Source organism: Pan troglodytes, chromosome 3 (assembly GCF_028858775.2).
Source record: "Pan troglodytes isolate AG18354 chromosome 3, NHGRI_mPanTro3-v2.0_pri, whole genome shotgun sequence".
In the NCBI taxonomy this organism is placed as follows: Eukaryota; Metazoa; Chordata; class Mammalia; order Primates; family Hominidae; genus Pan; species Pan troglodytes.
In genome coordinates, this window is record NC_072401.2 from 42,265,272 (window position 1) to 42,285,529 (window position 20,258).

At 34.1% G+C, this 20,258-nt stretch overlaps 1 protein-coding gene across 18 annotated transcripts in view; it reads left to right on the forward strand.

The window, feature by feature from the left end:
- The window catches only part of TMEM33 (transmembrane protein 33), a 25,680-nt gene extending 7,311 nt beyond the window's left edge, over positions 1 to 18,369 (forward strand). For 14 of the 18 annotated variants that reach the window (XM_009447590.5, XM_009447589.5, XM_063809474.1 and 11 more), the window contains 4 exons: positions 1,540 to 1,607; positions 2,586 to 2,719; positions 7,104 to 7,187; positions 11,879 to 14,478. In XM_009447590.5, the coding sequence (XP_009445865.1) occupies positions 1,540 to 1,607; positions 2,586 to 2,719; positions 7,104 to 7,187; positions 11,879 to 12,008 (416 nt within the window). In that variant the 3' untranslated portion in view covers positions 12,009 to 14,478. Of the gene's footprint in view, positions 1 to 1,539; positions 1,608 to 2,585; positions 2,720 to 7,103; positions 7,188 to 11,878 lie in introns of all 18 variants that reach the window. The other 4 variants (XR_010156545.1, XR_010156544.1, XR_010156543.1 and 1 more) reach the window with 2 other exon arrangements.
- The last annotated feature ends 1,889 nt before the right edge of the window (positions 18,370 to 20,258 follow it).

The following is a 20,258-nucleotide window of genomic DNA, read 5'->3' on the forward strand; positions in this document are numbered from 1 at the left end:
TTGGAGAGGGTTGTAGCTTCCATCAGTTTCAAAGTAGTCTATGATTCATTAAAAAATTTAAAACTTTTTATATACATATATGATCTCTACTTAGGAAATGGACATTTTTCTTAATTCTTGTTAGAGGTGGGAATGAGTTGGTCAGGATATTAATTTGGAGAACTATATTAGGGAGTTAGGGTTCTTCTAATACTTGGATATAGGTTGGTGTCTTGCTTGTCAATTGGAAACTGGGACCCTTGAATTCCTAAATGAGTTATGGTTATAATGAATTTGATGCTCGGATTATGTTACAGCAATCACTATTTCCTGTCATATTAGGCCTTCAGTTAGTATAGAAAAATACAATGGTTCATTTCTTAGGAACTGCTAATATTTTTAGGACAAGTATTTTTGCCATTTGTGATTGACTAACAGTCTATATCATTTTGTGGAACTACTTGACAATTTTTTTTTTTTAATCAACCTGGCAGAAATTGGGGTGGAGAATGGGGTCTTTTGAACAATTTCCATTTTTCAAAAAGTTGAATGAAAAATGTATGTTTATCCATGGCATAAAGCCAAACAGTTGGACTCAAAAGGATTCTTTCCTTATGTCTATAATTAAGCTGATGAGAGTTTCAATTGACTATATACAAAGCAAAATACATACTGCCTTTTTAATTTTTACAAATTGAGAGCATAACTGTGACAACTTGTTAGGTATAGTATCTCAAAATAATGGAGTCCTTGTAGGAAAGAAGTAATAAAAGATCTTTAGTCTTTGGGACTAAAAATTTGGGAATTACTCTTTAAACTGTTACCTTAGACTCTTTCCTCAGCGTTTGAGATTGTGAAAGCACTTTAAAACTACTGTGTTTGAAGGCTAAGTTAGAGTGACCAAGAAAGCCGTTGTAGGGTTAGAAGCTATACTTACAACCCTTTGGGGTGGCCTAGATTTCAGTTTAATTTAGCAAGTGTTTACATTGTTACCCAGTAGAAATGAAGGAAAAACCTTTTTTTCCACTATTAATTTTTGTCATGAAAAGAACTGTGAATTGGCCGGGCGCGGTGACTCACACCTGTAATCCCGGCACTTTGGGAGGCCGAGGTGGGTATATCACCTGTGGTAAGGAGTTCGAGACCAGCCTGGCCAACATGGTGAAAACCCGTCTCTACTAAAAATACAAAAATTAGCTGGGCGTGGTGGCAGGCGCCTATAATCCCAGCTACTCGGGAGGCTGAGGCAGGAGAATCGCTTGAACCCAGGAGGTGGAGGTTGCAGTGAGCCAAGATCACGCCATTGCACTCCAGCCTGGGGGAGAAGAGTGAGACTTCGTCTCAAAAAAAAAGAACTGTGAATTTTAGAAAATGAAATAGTTACTTTCTTCTTTATAGTGAACAAAATTTGATTTGGCTTAAAGTGTATCAGTAAAACAAGCCATTCCACTGAACTCATTTTAGCAGATGTTTCACATCTGTATATTTGGACATAATACATAGTCTGTTTTGCAGAATACTTGATGACTTTTAAATGTTTTCCTTAATTGTTTTCTTTAGTGAGTATCTTCCCAGTCTTGTTATTCTCTTTGCTTCATGCTGCCACATATACGAAAAAGGTCCTTGATGTAAGTAAAACTGCTCTTTGTCTGACTTCTGAATTACAGATCATTGACATGAATTCGAGTTCTAAGACATTTTGGTATTTGTCACAAAAAGTCCCTCTATACCTTACAAACTTGTTATGAATTATTTAGTGATTTGAAAGTTTTAAGTTTAAAAGTGTTTATTGTTGAAGTTTCACAAACTAGAACATTTTATAGATAAAGGATTGCACTTAAAATCACCCCCCAGTCTCCAGGGGACTTTTTCAAGTTTGAAATAGATCTGCTTTTTTGAAACCTGTGTCTCTAAAGTTTGTTGAGTTGTCAGATCTCTTGTTCTGTCAATGTTTAATTCTGGCATACCTGATAAGTTGAGTGTACTGAATGAATCTCTTGTACACTAATTTTCAGAACTGCTGCTTTCCTGAAATTCTTTCTTATTGCTAGGTTGGAGCATTAAACCTAACTTGGCACCAGGCCATTTACAGCATATACTGAAATTTGAATTAAAATATCCAGGCACATTTACCAAGCACATTTACAGAAATTTGAATTAAAATAGCCAGATTTGTGCTTTGTATTGGCCTTTTTCTTTATCCCTATAATTCTCTGGTCACAGCAGTAATTACACTGCTGTATAATTCTAACATTAGCTAAGGAAGGAGTCACAGATATTTTAACTGTATTACTGGATAGTCAGATTTTGTTGTGGTTAGAGAGAAATAACCACTATTTTTTGTTAAATAATCATTCTTCAGAAAAAGCAGCTAAGAATGAAAAGTACTTTTACTAAAGTTGTTTTTTATATTAAGTCTAAAAATGTAAAAAAGCAGGAAAATATACTATATTTGTCCCTAAATAGTTTGTGAACTTCGTACCATCATTTCCAAAGTAGTATATTTGGTTGTATTGCCTGTTGGATAGGTTGTTTACCTACAGAAAGAAAATATTGTTATCAGAAATGCTTCACTTATTTCTAATGTTGGTTTTCTTTTGTTTTAGGCAAGGGGCTCAAATAGTTTACCTCTGCTGAGATCTGTCTTGGACAAATTAAGTGCTAATCAACAAAATATTCTGAAATTCATTGCTTGCAATGAAATATTCCTGATGCCTGCGACAGTTTTTATGCTTTTTAGGTAAGGAAAAATTATATTTGTTTTGGGAGGCTGATGACTGAACGTAATAAAGATAGTAACTCAAGTTTTATTCTGTTTAAATCTGTTGAAGGTAGGTATTGACATGTAGAGCTAAATGAATCTTAGCAGTCGCCTAATCTAACCTTTGTCATTTATAGTAGAGAACTTGAAATATAGTAGACCTAGGAATTTGTCTTATTCCTTGTGATTTATCATTTGACATTTTAAAAATTACTTTCATAGTTACCACCTTTGAAAGAATCTTATGAAGTCTAATCTAGTCCATTCTGTCACTATTGAGATGATGTTTCTTACACTAGAGAAAAACTTTTAAAATTATGTTCTTATATTAATAGTGCCTACTATCACCTTATTTTGTTTGTATCTTAATTATAGAAGTAATACATGAATAAAGAAAGCCATCCTTTTAAAAGTATGAACATTAAAATAGTATTGACCTCTGCGTTGAAATTCTTGCATTACATTTTAAAACAATACACCTTGCTACCCAGATGATTGCTTTATCAATTTTTAGTTTTACAAGTAATGAGACATTACAGATAAAAGCTAAAATAACATTTGACTATATGAATTCTTGCTGCAATTTTGTCCTCTTCCCAGAGGTGTAAGGAGTTTAATATGTGTCTATGTATGTAGTCCTTTAAAAATACTTATACAAATTTGTAGAACATATATATTATGGATGTGGAGTTTTGTTTGTTAATTTGTTTAGTTCTTATTTTACATCAAAGAAGTTATTCTGGCTGGGCACAGTGGCTCATGCCTGTAATCCCAGCACTTTGGGAGGCCAAAGTGGGCAGATCACTTGAGGTCAGGAGTTCAAGACCAGCCTGACCAACATAGTGAAACCCTGTCTCTGTTAAAAATACAAAAATTAGCCAGGCATGGTGGTGCACACCTGTAATCCCAGCTACTCGGGAGGCTGAGACAGGAGAATTGTTTGAATCTGGGAGGTGGAGGTTGCAGTGAGCCCATATCACGTCACTGCACTGCAGCCTGGGCAACAGAGTGAGACTCTGTCTCACCAAAAAAAAAAAAAAAAAAGAAAAGGAAAAAAAAAGTGTTATTCTGTACCTTTTTCCCACTTGTATGTTTTCATAACCTAATTGATTTGGCATATCCAGTTCTGTTTTTTTTTTTTTTTTTAGCCGTATAACATTCCAACTTATCTCCTGATCATGGAATATGTTTCCAAATTTTCAGTTTTCCAAATATTGACGCAGTAAATATTTTTTACCTGCTTATACTTAATGCCAGTGTTTTCTTTAACATAGATACCAGAATTGATTTTGCTAGTACAAGCTAGGTGCCTTTTGTGTTTAATGGACCATGCTAAATTGTTCTTTAAAATGTCTGTATTACCTGTTTTTCATAATTTTGTTAGTTTGTAACAAATGTCCTTATTGATCATATAGTTATATTTTATAATTTTAAATGTACCTTGCCTTGATTAACTAGTAAAGTTTTCATGTACTTGACAGTTACTTCTTTCTATAGCAGTCTCTTCAAACTAAGAACAGAGTTTTATAGATTTCCTTATAAATATATATCTGTTTCATTCTTTTAAGTAGTGCTTTCTTCTGAGAACTCCAGGACTGGCTGGTGTTGCTTAAGTTGTATGGTCCCAACTAGATTTGATGCAGTTGTATTTGTAAATTAACTCGAAAACCTTGACCCTAAAATTTAATGAAAGCTTCCTCTTATCCTAGAAGCTGAAAGCATATGAAAGAAAAGGGTAATGTAATCTGGGACAACAGAAAAAGGGACAACATCAACATTCTAATATTTTTCCCATCATTTATAGGTTTTTCTTTCCACCTCTTTCTTTTGTGATCCTGATCTACACTTAGAAACTTTAATTATTAATTAGTAAAAGGAACTTTTTGCTCCCTTTTGTTATTCATTTTTCTCGGGTTTTTGTGTCACTTAATCCTGCTTTTGGGTCAGGATCACAGGTTCTGTGATTTGTTTCATGTAACTAGATAAAAGTTAAAATGGTAGATACCAGGCCGAGCACGGTGGCTCACAGCCTGTAAACCCAGCACTTTGGGAAGCCAAAGCGGGCAGATCACGAGGTCAAGAGATCGAGACCATCCTGGCCAATATGGTGAAACCCCGTCTCTACTAAAAATACAAAAATTAGCTGGGCCTGATGGCGTGTGCCTGTAGTCCCAGCTACTCGGGAGGCTGAGGCAGGAGAATCGCTTGAACCCTGGAGGCAGAGGTTGCAGTGAGCCGAGATCGTGCCACTGCGCTCCAGCCTGGCGACAGACCAAGACTCCGTCTCAAAAAAAAAAAAAAAAAAAAAAAGATACCGAGACTAGTTTTTTTATATGGGTATAATTGATGTCTATATCCTGAAACCTCCAGATTCTGTTTAGTAAGCAAAATAATTTCTTATGCTCCTCTTAAATCAGATTAAAATAATTTTAATGAAATTCTGAGATGCCATGCAAACTTAGACAAAAACTTCACTTTGGAACTATAGTGAATTTTTTGTTAGGAGCACCAGGTTTTGACTGCGTTGGTACGTTAATTCAATTGTGCTCCTTAAATGTTTAATTTAAACGATTATTTGTACAAACTTACCATCTTAATTTTTAAGATTACTGTAAAAAAGATGAGAATTTACCAGAAATGTTTAAATAGAGAAATAATTTTGTTTGTTTGAAAAATTAAAATCAGCTTATAAAGTTGTACTTAATTCCTATTAGGAAAAGCTGTTAATGCCTTAAGTAGGTAGTTTGAATATGACCTAAACAATAAAATTAAGAACAGTCTTACATTACTGCTATTCTTAATATGCTACCCTTTGTGGTATACACACAGTCTAATATTAGGAGGCTTTATCAAGTTACATTTGTGCCAGTAATGCTTCAAGCTCTGTATTTAAAAATTGATGCATAGTCTGAGTTTATCTTACACATGCGTTGCACATGTGTGCAAAGACAGATAAAAGGATCATTGTGGCTTTTCTTCTAATTGACTGGAGCCACCCAAATATTCATTAGTAGGGAGTTTGTTACATAATAGTCCAAGCATTAGATGGTATATTTGAAGCTGTAAAAAAGATTGCGGTAATTTATGTGTTGTGATATGGGATAATCACCAAGATATAATAAGTTAAACTTAGTTGTGTAGGGTGTTCTCCATTTATATTTAGTGGGGTGTATGTGTGTAAGGACATAGACGTTTCTGTCTCAGTTTTTTGGGAATGATAAACCATCTCTGTCCTAGAGTTGTTAAACAGATTTAGTGAATTATAAAGTGAGCACTATCAATGTTAGTCATTATATACACTTGTATATATAAATTTCTGGAAGGACATATTCGAGATTGTGGTATAAGTTTGAGGAAGGGGCTAACTTGGATGATGGGAAACTTGTTTTTTAAGTGAATATTTTCTATTTATATTTTCTATGTTGTGTCTCTTACATTTTCACTTTAAAAAGATAAAAATTTGTCAAATTATTAGGGAAAATGGATGTTGCATTTGTTTAGTGGTAAGTTCGTAATCGTGTAAATTTTTTTTTATGAAAATAATACAATTGAGGAGAAAAGGCTAAAAAACCTAATAAAACACATTTGGCATCTTAATATATTTCTTCCAATTTAAAAAAAATACAATTGTAATAATATGTGTAGTTTTATATTCTGCTTTTCTCAAAGTTGCTATGTAATTTTCATAACCAAGATTCTAGGTAGTTGCATATTAAATCCATTAAATAACCATAATATAAGTTGTTTAATTCTACTTCCTTACAGTTCACATTAGGTTGTTGCCACATTTTGTTTGTAGTTATTTCAGTGAATGTCTTAATTCAGATAGTTTTTCTTAGGGAAGAATTCCAGACTTGGTATTTCATAAACATATATATAATTCTTGGGATATTGTAATTGTGTTTTTTAACCAAGAACAGTAATTAGTATAGGCTGTGTAGATTTACTGATGAGCCAGTGTAATTTTTTTGGTGGAGGGGAGTGTTTGTTTCTTTTAATATATATAAAATAAGTCACTTTTCATTTGCATATTTTATGAAGCTTTACAACTTGATTTCATCAATTAGTAATTACGGAATTATTTAACATTTTCTGATTTATTTAGTATTTTAAAAAATTTCAAAAGTAATACAGATAAGAATACATTTATAAAAAAATTAAACAACATTTTACTCTTTACCAATCATATACATTCTTTTATATCCTTTTTTAAGGATAACTTGGATTTAGATATGATAGATTTCACTATGACCATTTGATGAATGAAGATATACATATTCTCCAGTTGAATTGCCTTTAAGTTTTGAGAGTATACACATGAATTGAAATGTATATTTATCACGCTTGTATTTGTTTATTTCAGTGGTCAAGGAAGTTTGCTCCAACCTTTTATATACTATAGATTTCTTACCCTTCGATATTCGTCTCGAAGAAACCCATATTGTCGGTAAGCTGATGATTATTTTAGGCATGTTTTATTTGTTGAGAGTATTGTGAATATATAGTGTTTGCAATTCTTAAGAGTTACTTAGCTAATGTGTTAGAATTTAGAAGCAAGCAGTGTTTTTGTAAATTTAAGTTCTAGGCCTTAGAATGTACTGGGGTTGGTGAGGAAGTGGTTGTATTTGTTCTTAGAAACTGAGACTGCAGTTATCTACGCCACCTTTAAAGCACTGCTAAAACTTAGCAAATTTTAAAATGTATAAGACATAGATTCCACTCTCAACTTTCCTAGTTGAAGAAACAAAACACGTGTCAGTTAGATAAACAATGGTTAGGATACAGAATTCACAAGCCAATAGATAATGAATGCCATATGTTTGCTTTATTATATCAGTACTGCAGTCCACAGAAGGGAGAGATCATTGGGCCAGAAGATAGATGAGCCCAGGAAGGTTTCACAAAATTGAGATTGTGGGAGGAGTAAAGCTTTTGAATAGGGAAAAGCATTTTAGGTGGGGCAAGAGAGACGAGAAGCACAAGCCATATTTGAGGAACTTTATGTAGAGCTGTTTTGACTCTAATGGAGATTCTGAATGGCTAATTGCTGGAGCTAAGATTAGAAAGGTATATTGGAGCTATATTATAAAACTTCTTGAGTTTTAGGGTAAGAAGTTTGGAATTTATCTTTTAGATGAATGGGAATGATGGTTTTGACATCGTCAGAATATTCTTCTGATACCCTTGTGCCAGAAGAGTTTGAAGCAGAAAAATGGGGAAGCAGAGAAATTTTAGGGAATTACTGTAGTTTTCAGGAATGGAGGCTTAAATTAATATACACTAAATTATGCATTCTGATCTCAAGCATTGGAGTAAAACTAAAATGATACTCAAATACTAATATTAAGATAATCTATTTTTAAGTTTAAAATAATGTAGTAGAATTCAGCCAGAAATCCAATGAGTGCATTACAGCAATCTGTATATTTTCATAAGTACAGTAAAAAGAACTTGAATTTGAATGCTGGCCCATCATTAACTAGTTGTGTGACTAGGCAGGTTATTTAAATTTGGATTTCTTCATTGGTAGAGGAAATAACTCCTTCTGGGGGTGAAGCGAAGTAATATTTTGAAAGTACTTAGACTGTTACGTTCTTACTAGTTCATTTTCATTATTCTATGATCTGATTTTCTGTTCAGAGCGTTTTTATGCTCTATTAGACAATGTCTTTTTTATAATACTTTCTAAAATAGAACTTATTTTAGACATTCGTTCTTAGTGAGTCTCTAGTAGCAAATTAACATTCATTTTTACTTGATTTCTTGAGTTTTAGCCTTTTTTCTTTCTGGTCCCTATATTCATTTCAGACATTATCTTATATTCTCTTGCCCTGACATCTGTTATTTTAATCAGCATATTTGTTTTTCTGTGCTTCTTTGTGCCTCCTTCTCCATTCCCATTTTCTTCACATACCCTTAAATCATATTAGTACATCTAGAATTTAGTTTTCAGTGGACTGAAAAGGAAAGGATAGCAGTGAATCAAGATAACACAAATATGTGCTGGTAAGCATCTTCAAAGCTGTCTTATAAGCACCCATTTTAACCAAACCAGTGGAAAGGTAATGGAAAATATTTCAGCTTATAAATATTGATAAGCAGGCTATAAAACTACATTTTCAGTACTACACTTTTTTTAATTAAAGGTTTTGAGACCATCTCTATTCACAATTTGTACCATTTTCACCTACGATATTTATTCTCAAGTTGGTGGTTTCAGTTGTTTTTGGATCTCTAGTGCAGATTGTCTATAGCTGTGCTGTCCAGTACAGCACAGCAACCACATTTGACCATTTAAATAAAATTCATAAAACTTAGAACTTGGTTCCTTTTGAGCACAGTTCAGGTGGGTACTCAAAAGCCATGTGTTGCTGATGGCAACTGTGGGTCAGCACACATATGCAAAAATTTTGTCATTACTCAAAGTTCTGTTGTCAGTGCTATTAAGGAACTCTCTGACTGGTCCTTCAGCATAGATATGCAAAAATTTTATCATTGTTCAAAGTTCTGTTGTCCGTGCTGTTAAGGAACTCTGACTTGGTCTGTGCCAGCGATGCAGCCAGTAATAAAAGAACTATGTGACTTTAGTGAAAGCGATTGACTTCATTAGTCCTCATGTCTTCTAGCTTTATTCATTTGACTGATTGGTTAAAACAGTGATTGTATGTTGATGAACTTATGTGGAATTAAAATATCTTCTTTCAGAGGTACTCACTGCTGAATAAATTAGACAGCTATGTAAGTCAGTGTGATGATGAAGGTGCTCTGAAAGCATAGAGAACAGACAGAGACAAATAAGAATTCACTGAGGAGGTGGGGACATAAGCCAAGTCTTTTAAAGAATGAGCCTGAGTTCTGACACATGGGTGCCTGAAAAGTGCTTAGCATACTTGAGCTCAGGAAGTATATAGAGAATTGATAAATATCTGTGTCCACAAAGGTAGATGGTAGAAAGGACTAGATCATGAAAGGGTTTGGATTTTATTTTGAGGTAAGGAGAGCCTTTGAAGATTGTAACATGGAGAGGCTGGGAACCCCCATGATGAAATCTGATTTAGAAATATTCCAGAAAATGGATTGCAAGCTCACCAAGAGAAGAAAAATATCAATTTGGAGACTATTAGAGTAGTCTAGAGCCTGAATTAATCCAGTGGTAAAAGGAAAAGGGGACAAATATGAAAGGTATTAGGAGATAGGATATTAGGGCTTGAGAGAAAAGAGTAAGTTAAAGACCCACAGGTTTCTGGCTTGGAAGCCTAAGAGTTGTAATGGTGCTCTCACGAAGACAGGAGATACAGGAAGGGCAGGTTTTGGAAAATTATGCATTACTCCAAATATTATTATTCCTGTCTTTCTGTGCGAGCATACTAAATACTTGTTTAGAAAAGTAGATTTGTTGCTTTTTTTCTAACCATAAAAGTAAAACAGGACACAAAAAGGTAGAATAGTAGTTGCATCTTTATACAGGATGAGTCAGCACATAAGGTGAAAATTGTGAATGGTTAAAATTACCCTTGATGATCCTTCATATCACTTATAAATGTCAGTACAGTATACATGATTTTGTGTATACTAGCCTGTATAATATATGTGATGTCTACAGTATGTAATAATACTTTGTAGGCAGTGAGCACAGTTAAGACATAGGCAAAGCCCACATGGTTTTGGGCACAAACATGCAACATAAGTTGATGATAGGAGCAAGGGCAGGGAGTGGCAGGAGATGGGGCAGAAAATTAGATTGAGACTAGATTGTGGAGGGTATTGGGTGTGACACCGAGTACTTGGGCTTTAGTCGGAAGGCATAAAAGAGTCATAGTTCAGTGTATTGATCCAACTGGGAAGTAACATTTATTGAGCATCTTCCATATTGCATTTAAATTTCACCACAACTCAGAATTATTTTACAGAAGAGGAAATCTCTGAGGGACAATATGTACATTTAAGGAAATAGTGGGTGAATAAATGTAACTGTCCATGTTATATATTTTAAAATATATAAAAAACACTGTCCATGTTGTATATTTTTTCTTGTTCTGTTTTAAAAAAACTAGTTGAAATTGCCTAAGTTAAATGTGAAAATGATGTGACTCTAAAAAATATATATATAATTTTTAAAATTTAATCTGAGGTTTTAGAGATAGCCATTTATTAAATACCTTTGTTAAATGAGTGTTTCCACCCATAAAAGATGTAGGTGTTGTTTGAGAATTTCATTGTATTTTGTGTTTTCTCTACAATGCATTCTAGTTATTCTTTTACTTCAAATTCTAATGGTTATGGTAGATTCCTTCATGAGCACTTGTTTAGCATTAGAGGCATACTTCAGAAATGTTGTGGGAGTGGTTCCAGACTACCACAATAAAGTGAATATCACAAAGCTGTCAGATGAATTTTTTGGTTTTCCAGTGCATACAAAAGTTACGTTTACACTCTACTGTAGTCTGCTAAGTGCGCAATAGCATTACCATCAGCAGTAAGGCTGTTCTGCTTTCTTATCATTCATCCTTTCACAGAAATGCGCTTTTAATTTTCTTCAGGAACTTTTCCTTTGCATTCACAGCTTGGCTATTTGGCACAAGAGGTCTAGCTTTTGGCCTGTCTTAGCTTTAGCCATGCTTTTTTCACTAAGCTTAATCATTTCTAGTTTTCATCTAAAGTAACAGACATGGGAGGCCTCCTTTCACCTGAGCACTTAGAGGCCATTACAGGGTTATTAATTGGCCTAATTTCAATATTGTGTCTCAAGGAATAGGTAGGTCTGAGGAGAGGGAAAGAGACCAACCAGGAATGGCCTTCATGAACTGCTTCATCTTATATTTGTGCAGTTTGTGGTGCCCCAAAACAGTTACAATAGTAACACCAAAGAGATCACCATAACAGAACAGATCACAGATCACCATAATAGATTAATAATGAAAACATTTGAAATAGTGGAAGAATTGGCAAAGTGTGACGCAGAGACATGAAGTGAGCACATGCTGTTGGAAAGTGGCACTGATAGTCTTGCTGTATGCAGTGTTGCAACAAACCTTTAATTTGTAAAAAATGAAATATCTATGGAGTACAATAAAATGAGGTAAGCCTGTGTATTGCTTTTTCCTTGTGTTTCTCAAAGAAAACTATTTTGTCTTGCAGGACCTTATTTAATGAACTGAGGATTGTTGTTGAACACATAATAATGAAACCTGCTTGCCCACTGTTTGTGAGAAGACTTTGTCTCCAAAGCATTGCCTTTATAAGCAGATTGGCACCTACAGTTCCATAGTTTAACATCTAGTTAAGCTACAAATATGGTATAAGCATTATTAGCAGCTGGTACTTCTGCTAGGGGTTGTAAATTCCAGGTGTTACACTGACCTCAATCCAATTTACATAATTTACATAAATGCATCTCGGTGGAAAAATAATCATTTTCTTGGCATGTTAAATCAAGCTTAAAAGTTTTGAGAAAATTTTACTGCGCTGTGTTGCTAATGGTTAAAGAAGTCTGTATCTAGTGATAAATGTACCAATTTTTTTTAAAAAGATGCTGTTGTGCCTATATCATGAAGTACATTAATTTCTCTTGTAAAAAAAATAGCTCTAAAATTTGTTTCAACCTAATTGGTAACCTGAGTTTATATCTGGCATGAGTTCATTCTGGTGATACACATATGTGAATTCAGTACATTTTGAGACAGTATTCTACCATTCAGTAATTTTGGTTAATGATTTTAACACTTCTCAGTGTATTTAATTTCAAATTGTTTTTTTAATTGGTTTTATGCTGCTTTGTTAGGACAGATGTGTTTTGAATGTACCATTATAAGAAGAATTCTATGTATCTTAAACTATGATCTTCTAAAATTTTATTTCCGTAAGTACTTCTGTGGCCTTGAGTATTTTTTAAAAGGCTCAACTGTAAGCCTCTTAGCCAATTGGATAAATATTTGGGGTCACCTAGCCATTGAAAGCAGAAAGCAGTAGTGACACAGCTTTCCCTTCAAAGAGCCGTTGAGAAACATTTCTCAAACAGGAAATCCTTCTTTTACTAATGTGGACATATAGATTATTCATATTATAGTTTGTAGAACTACCTAGTTCAGAATCTTGACTGCCAGTTTTCTTGGTTTCTTAGGCTTGAATTTTCATAGACAATTGCAACAGTTCAGATGCCTTTTGAAAGGAATGTAATGAAGATTCAGCATCTGACTATATGTGTGTCTATCCTGAAATAATAATGGAGAGTATACTGTAGATTACATGTTTACCCATCAAATCTGACTTAAAATGTTAAATGGAAGGTTTTATAGGTAAGGTAATTGATTGGGAATGGGGTAGGGGGAGGAGTTGTGGGGGAATAATGTGCATTTCAGTCTCTTAACCCATAGATAAATTTAGGGGAATTGGATGTATTATGCAACTTTGATTTGGGTTGTAAAATGTGTTAAATCCTGTTCATTGAACTCCCATCAACTCTTATAAAATTCATGCTGATCTTCGTTACCGTTGCACGATTGGAAATGTTTAAAACATTGTACAGTTTTAGTATAGAGAAATGTAATGGTTTTTGTGACCAGTTTCTGTCTGCATGTAATTTGGATTTCTCAAATACATTCATTAGTAATTTATCAGTAACATTAGTTTTATTTTTGTTCATCTTCCTAATCTATAAAAAGGGGATATTCTTAGGATAAATACATGAAAAATTATACTTGATAGCTTAACTATAATCAGCTATTTTTGTATTTTTGTAATATTTGTCCACTAAGCTGGAGAAGCAGCCTCATACAGTTGATTTTGTGTATGTGGCTAGTCTTACTGTCACTATGTAAGTAATCTAATGGTTTTAGAAACTAAACTTTCTAGAGCAATAAAATGACTATAATGTTAAGTAAACATAATGTTGATTTCTAATTATGTTTTAAAAAATGAAGTCTTGAATTATATCAAGAAATTTTGGCAGCTGAAGTCATGTTTATTTTGAAGCTGTTAGTTTTTTCCTATAATTTAAAAAGATCTTTTAGATTTATAGAAGAGTCAGAAATGTACAAGAGAGTTTTTTTGTTTTTGTTTTTGTTTTTTGAGACAGAGTCTGTCTCTGTCGCCAAGGCTGGAGTGCAGTGGCGCAATCCTGGCTCACTGTAGCCTCTGCCTCCTGGGTTCAAGTGCTTCTCCTGCCTCAGCCTCCCGAGTAGCTGGGACTACAGGTGCACGCCACCACGCCTGTAGTCCCAGCTGTATTGTAAAAATACAAAATTTTAGTATTTTTAGTAGAGACGGGGTTTCACCATGTTGGCCAGGATGGTCTCGATCTCCTGACCTCGTGATCTGCCTGCCTCGGCCTCCCAAAGGGCCGGGATTACAGGTGTGAGCCACCGCGCCCGGCCAAGAAGAGTTCTTTTGCATACCCTTTACTCAGGTCCTCTCATGTTAACGTTTTACATAACTGTAGAACATTTATCTAAAGTAAGATATTAGCCCAGAACAATACTACTAACTGAAGTATAAAACTTATTTGAATTTCAACAGTTTTTTTTTTTCATTTCTTATTTTCCTTTTGTGTGCTCTGTTTATACCATGATCCATGATTTTTTTTTTAATCATGATTGTCTTTTAAAGATCTGTGTGTCTCTGTTTTGAGTTTTTCCTGTTTATTTTGAAAAGTACTGTTGGTCAAGATAATTGGTCAATAATCCATGTTGGTTTTAACAAAAAGCATTTTAACATTAAAAATATTACAGTATAAAACAACACTCTGTGCTTTAAATTGAGGTTTTATGTCATTTTAGCAGAATTATAATATTTCTGATATACTCATGTTTGACAAGTTGAAACAGATTTGTTTCTTAAAGGAAAGTTTAATATACAAAAAAAGGTAATCTTAAACTTATGAAAAAGTAAATTTTACAATTTGAGCATTACTAGATGTTTAGTTTGCATGAACTCATAGTTAGAAATTCTGCAATAGGAATATCTACAACCGGCTGATTTGGAATTTGAAATTATAGTGTTACATGTATACCTATCAAATTAAAATTAAGGAAATACAATAGCAATATATAGAATGAATGTAGTAAGAGAAATTAACTCTTTACTGCATCGTTGAACTTATTGTTAGTTACAGGTTTAAAAGAAGTTCATTTAACATCCAGTGTGTCTAATTCTTCTGGAAGTGGTGTAGTACCATTGTTCTTCTGGCATTTTTAAATATTAAACCTTTTTGGATAGATGGAAGCCTTATACAAAATCTACTTTATTTTAGCAAGGATTCTCTGTCCTTTTGTATAGTTGGTACCTTACTAATTTAAACTCTAATATCAATCTAAAGAGAAATTTATTAAATGCAATTTGTATTTAGTTTTTTTTTTTTTGGAATAAAGTTCAGAGGTGGATCCTCCTGGAAGAAAGAAAGCAAGCGAACTTTTTAAAGAAAATTAGACTTGAATATTTAAGAGTGTCCCTTACAGAGAAAATCAAGGCCAACTATAATACTAAGCTAAAAGTTATGAACAATTAACAGGTTCTTTTATAGAGCTAAGAATGATGAAACCATCAATACTTCCTTCTTCCTAAAAATCCGGATCAAAACTTCAGGTTAGGTTTCTAAGTTTAGGACATGAATATTATTTTTTTCTGGAAAAGAAGATGAGTATATGTGTAATAAGACAAGTAGAACTGAGAGATTTAGTTTTTTTTTTTTTTTTTAAGTTTTAGTTCAGAATAACATTAATTTTGAGAGACTGAGGTAAAGAACCTTAACTAATGCTAAGGAGTTTATTTTGATTAACATAGGTTATTCTGACCACCACCTCTTCCTTCCTCAATCTCCTTAGAATCTGACAGTCTCAAAGCTGTCACACAAATTAGACTAATTTTGACACTTTGAAATGTAAACTTCAAGGAAGAAGTAGCCACGGACAGTTATGTTTATAATCAGTAGGTGGCACTCTTTCCTCAGGTAGCCCCCCATTTTCACATGATGTGTTTGAAGGTTAAATGCCACCAAAAGTGCTGAGTCAGCTATAAAACTAAGTCCCTGAATTCCATGGCCCTTTTAAATATGTAATCATTCAAGATTGAAAAAAGAAAATTAAGCATTTTTTGTTTGCTTGTTTGTTTTTGAGACAGAGTTTCACTCTTGTTGGCCAGGCTGGAGTGCAATGGCGCCATCTCAGCTCACGGCAACCTCTGCCTCCCGGATTCAAGCAATTCTCTTTCAGCCCTCCAAGTAGCTGGGGTTACAGGTGCCCGCCACCATGCCCAGCTAGTTTTTGTATTTTTAGTAGAGATGAGGTTTCACCATGTTGGCCAGGCTGGTCTTGAACTCCTGACCTCGTGATCCCCCCACCTCGGCCTTCCAAAGTGCTGGATTACAGGCGTGAGCCACTGTGCCTGGCCTGCATTTTTAAAATACTGAATTATTCAAAAGAAGTACCCTGTCAATATGTGCTTTCTAGGAAAACAGTAAAATAGGCCACAATTTGGAGTGACATCATTCAGATCAAGGTCTATCCAGTTTTTTCTTTTCATGCTAAGTGCCTACATCACCGAAACACACTAATATAAAATTATCCTTTCTCCTTCATTTTCAGATATGTAAAAAATGGTACTGAAAATGTTTTCATGATCATTTTGTAGGTAGACTAGATATAGCCCGTTGAACCTCTTTTAAAATTTAGACTTTTGATAGTAATATAAAAGCATATTGAAATTTGTAGATATTATATGAGGAATGGCACCTACATTTGAAAATTATGCTTGGCTTGTAGAGACAACTAGTTTCTCTCTCTCTCTCTCTTTTTTTTTTTGAGACAGATTCTCACTCAGTTGCCCAGGCTGGAGTGCAGTGGTGCAGTCTTGGCTCACTGCAACCTCTGCCTCCTGGGTTAAAGCGATTCTCATGCCTCAGCCTCCCTAGTAGCTGAGACTACAGGCGTGCACCACCACACCCAGCTAATTTTTGTATTTTTAGTAGAGACAGGATTTCACCATGTTCACCATGTTGGTCAGGCTGGTCTTGAACTCCTGGCCTCAAGTGATCTGCCCGCCTCGACCTCCCAGAGTGCTGGGATTATAGGTGTGAGCCACTAAGCCTGGCTGAGACAACTAGTTTCCCTTAACAACTCATTGGAATTCTCTAGGATTAGGAGAATTCCACAGAGCCTATATGATATTATAGCTCAACATTTAGTATACCAAAGGCATACCCGTGTAAATCTAGGAGTTATTTCCAGAGATTGTTTTTAAGGAGCAGTCTTATATTCAGGGTAGAAAGTTATGATTGGATCTGCTATTAAGGAGAACAAAGGAGCTTCTAAAGGTTTGGGAGGTTTCCTGGTAGTAACTATTCTAGGAAATACTTATGTTTTAAGGTGATGTTCACATGGGTTCTTTAGAAGGAACATAGTCAAGTGTGATGGATTAACTCTATATAGTCTTTCTCCTCTTGTGCGTGTAGGAAATCTGACCTGCAGTGTGAGTTGATGTGACAAGAGATAAAGAAAGCACAGTATTTTAAAATCTAAAGCAGATTCCTTTCTTAGAAAACAATAGGAAAAAATTATAGATGGATATCTTTGCTGAAATCTAACAATTAGCTCATATTCCATGAGAAAGAATGGCCTAAGAATCATTTCATGTTACCTAGCCTTCTGAAGCTACTCACTTGATGTGCCTAGCACTTTGAAACTAACCTTTTTTTCTTTGTTCATGACAGTTTAATTCCAAATATTTACTATTTTCTCTTGTAACTGTTAGAACAGTTCCTTTTGACATTAATTTTTGCCTACATATATATTTTTAAGTTGAGACCAAATCGGTGAAGTGTTGAGCAAGTAACATTTATGATGTGTGTATATTGGAACAAATGTAAAAGGGTTACAAAGATTAGAAACAGAGTCATAAAAAATGGCTTGATTTATAAAGGCATTACTTTTGGTGCTTTATATAATGGCATATATTGAACTAAAAATTTGTATATACAGTATGTCAGCATTTCTTAGTAACTTCTCTTGAATCCATTTTTAATATCTAATATTGTACAGGTTGGGGAGCTACATTCTTCAGGCCAATACTATCCAGACTATATAAATTTATAAAATAAATTTGAAAAATTCATTCCCCTGTATTCAAGACCAAAGCACATAAATGCTAATGTAGGGCTCAGAGGGAAATACAGTTCTCCTGCATATTCGAGAAAATGTGAAGTCCTTTCAAGAAAATCTAATAAACATAATAATCATAGCCTGCTGACACTAAGGAAAAAGGACCTCATTCACTCTTTCTTTTATGCAGCGATTTACTGGTCCCTACTGATTTCCAAATTGGATCACGATAGTAAATTATCCATGCTGGTACCTGTGAAAGTAAGCCCTGGGATCCATATTTGTTTTGTGTTCTGCTTAAATCAGCAAGAATGATAAATTTGATGGTGTGAAATTGGAAGTATCAAGGGCTTTCTTTGGTGATTGAGGGAAATAATGTCTCTACTTGTAATTTATTGTGACCCTTTTTCACTGTATATGCTTTGTATGTCTAATATTTATTTCAATGCAAATTAAATTGTTCCTTCATCTGTATTGTTATATCTAAGATTTTATTGATGTTAAAATCTAATTGTGGAATAAAAATCTCTCTGGATTTAAGCAGATATAAAAATGTTATCTTGTAAAAGAACTAAGAACATTTGTAGTTAGAAATCAGCTTTCCTTTGAGCTTAATTGCCTTTTTGTTAGAATAAGGTGAATTTGAACACACTTCTCTTATCCTCAGCCCATCACAAATAATAGAGATGCTGTGATTTTGAGGTCTGATGTGAAACTGGTAAAAATGTGATCTAAGGTGTAACTGGAAAAAAAAAGGAAAGAAAAATTACATTGATGCCTCAGCTGTTTGCTTGATTCTGTACTTTTTTTAATCTAGTGAAATTTATACTCTAGAGATGAGTTATAGCCCTATAATGATTCACAGCATACAGTATATACAAAGTCATCAGTCAACGCAGGATAACAGAGAAATATATTTCTCTTATAGGTGTTTAGAATTTTTTGCCTCTTTTTGACAAGTGGCATTAAGCAATACACTGTACAAGGAAGTTAAATCCTTGTCCATTTGGAGATTGTAATCTAAGAGCATTATGGAAATCAGTTGTATAAAGGCAATTCTGACAGGTGAATAAATATTAATTAGTAAATGAGTTATCTACATAAGGGGAAAAGTGGTAATGCAATAAGTAGAGTTAGGAAAATTGATTTCCTAAAGATTTAGTAGTGTGAGGTCTTAGGGACATATGCATTATTGATTCATAATGCTCTTTCCTTTAGCATATGGAAATATTTGGAGCTGTTTATAAAATAATTCTGAGCTTTGTGAAGGGAAAAATATTTCATTACTCAAGGCTGGTCGAATGGAGAAACTCCAAGAAAGTGGTGCACTGAGATCCTTGAGAATTATCAGTCTAAGCAGGTGATGTGTCAACAAAGATCTTTTAAAAGTGTATGTTATCATGGCAAATTTTGAACATGCACAAAAATAGAATAGTGTAATGAACCTCCATATTCTTATCTCCCAGCCCTCACAATCCTTGGCTATGGTCAAATGTGCCCTACCCTCATCCCTATTCACTTTCCTTTCTCCTGGTTTAAATCATTTCATGTTATTTTAAATGACTTAGTAAAATTTTAATTATGTATCTCTAACATATTAAGATGCTTTTTTAAGATCAATATAAAAAGTTAACGATAGTTATCATAGGTCTTTTAGGTTGGATGACTGGAAATGATTAAGAGTAATGCCCTGATAGGAAAAAGGCTTACGTGATTTTATTGCAATATATTATGAAGGGAGGGGGAAATTCCGATATTTTTTAGTAAAGGGAAGACTTCTCTCCATATATTGTTGCACTCAGGAAAATGCAGAGATAAACATCTCCCTCTTGGGGAAGTTATAGAAAGAGATGTTGCCATTCTACTCTTTACTCTCTCCCTCCCAGTGGAGATCGTGTATCCAACTATTTTTCCCTGAAAACCTGAGTATATGGGATTTTGGTTGGTGGTGTCACCAGAAACAGAATAGGAGGCAGTTAAGTTCTGCAAAGGAAGGGAGTCCTGTTAACCAAAGAAGGGGGCGGGGGTAAGTTGGGGCTATGCCACTAAATTAAGACAAATTTAATATTAGTACCATTGTCTTCATTAAGTTGCCCTTAAAACAAATATTAATAAATATCAAGTAATTAGATTGTGAGTTTGTGAATTTAATCACAGATTTACTTTAAAATTTTATATACTTTAAAAAAATAGTAGTTTGTATCATTTTTTAAAATCCTACGAATTTGGAGCTTTACAACCATTATTGCCTAGTGTTCCAACAATAATAGACCATTCCACTTAAGTAACAAACCAAGACTCTGAAGACACAGAAGTAAAACTTGTAGTAATCCAGAATAAAATAGGTATTTCTTTTTTTTGTCATTAATTTATACAAGATACAGTCACATACTTAGGTTTCTTTAAAATAATGGGTCTTGATACTATGA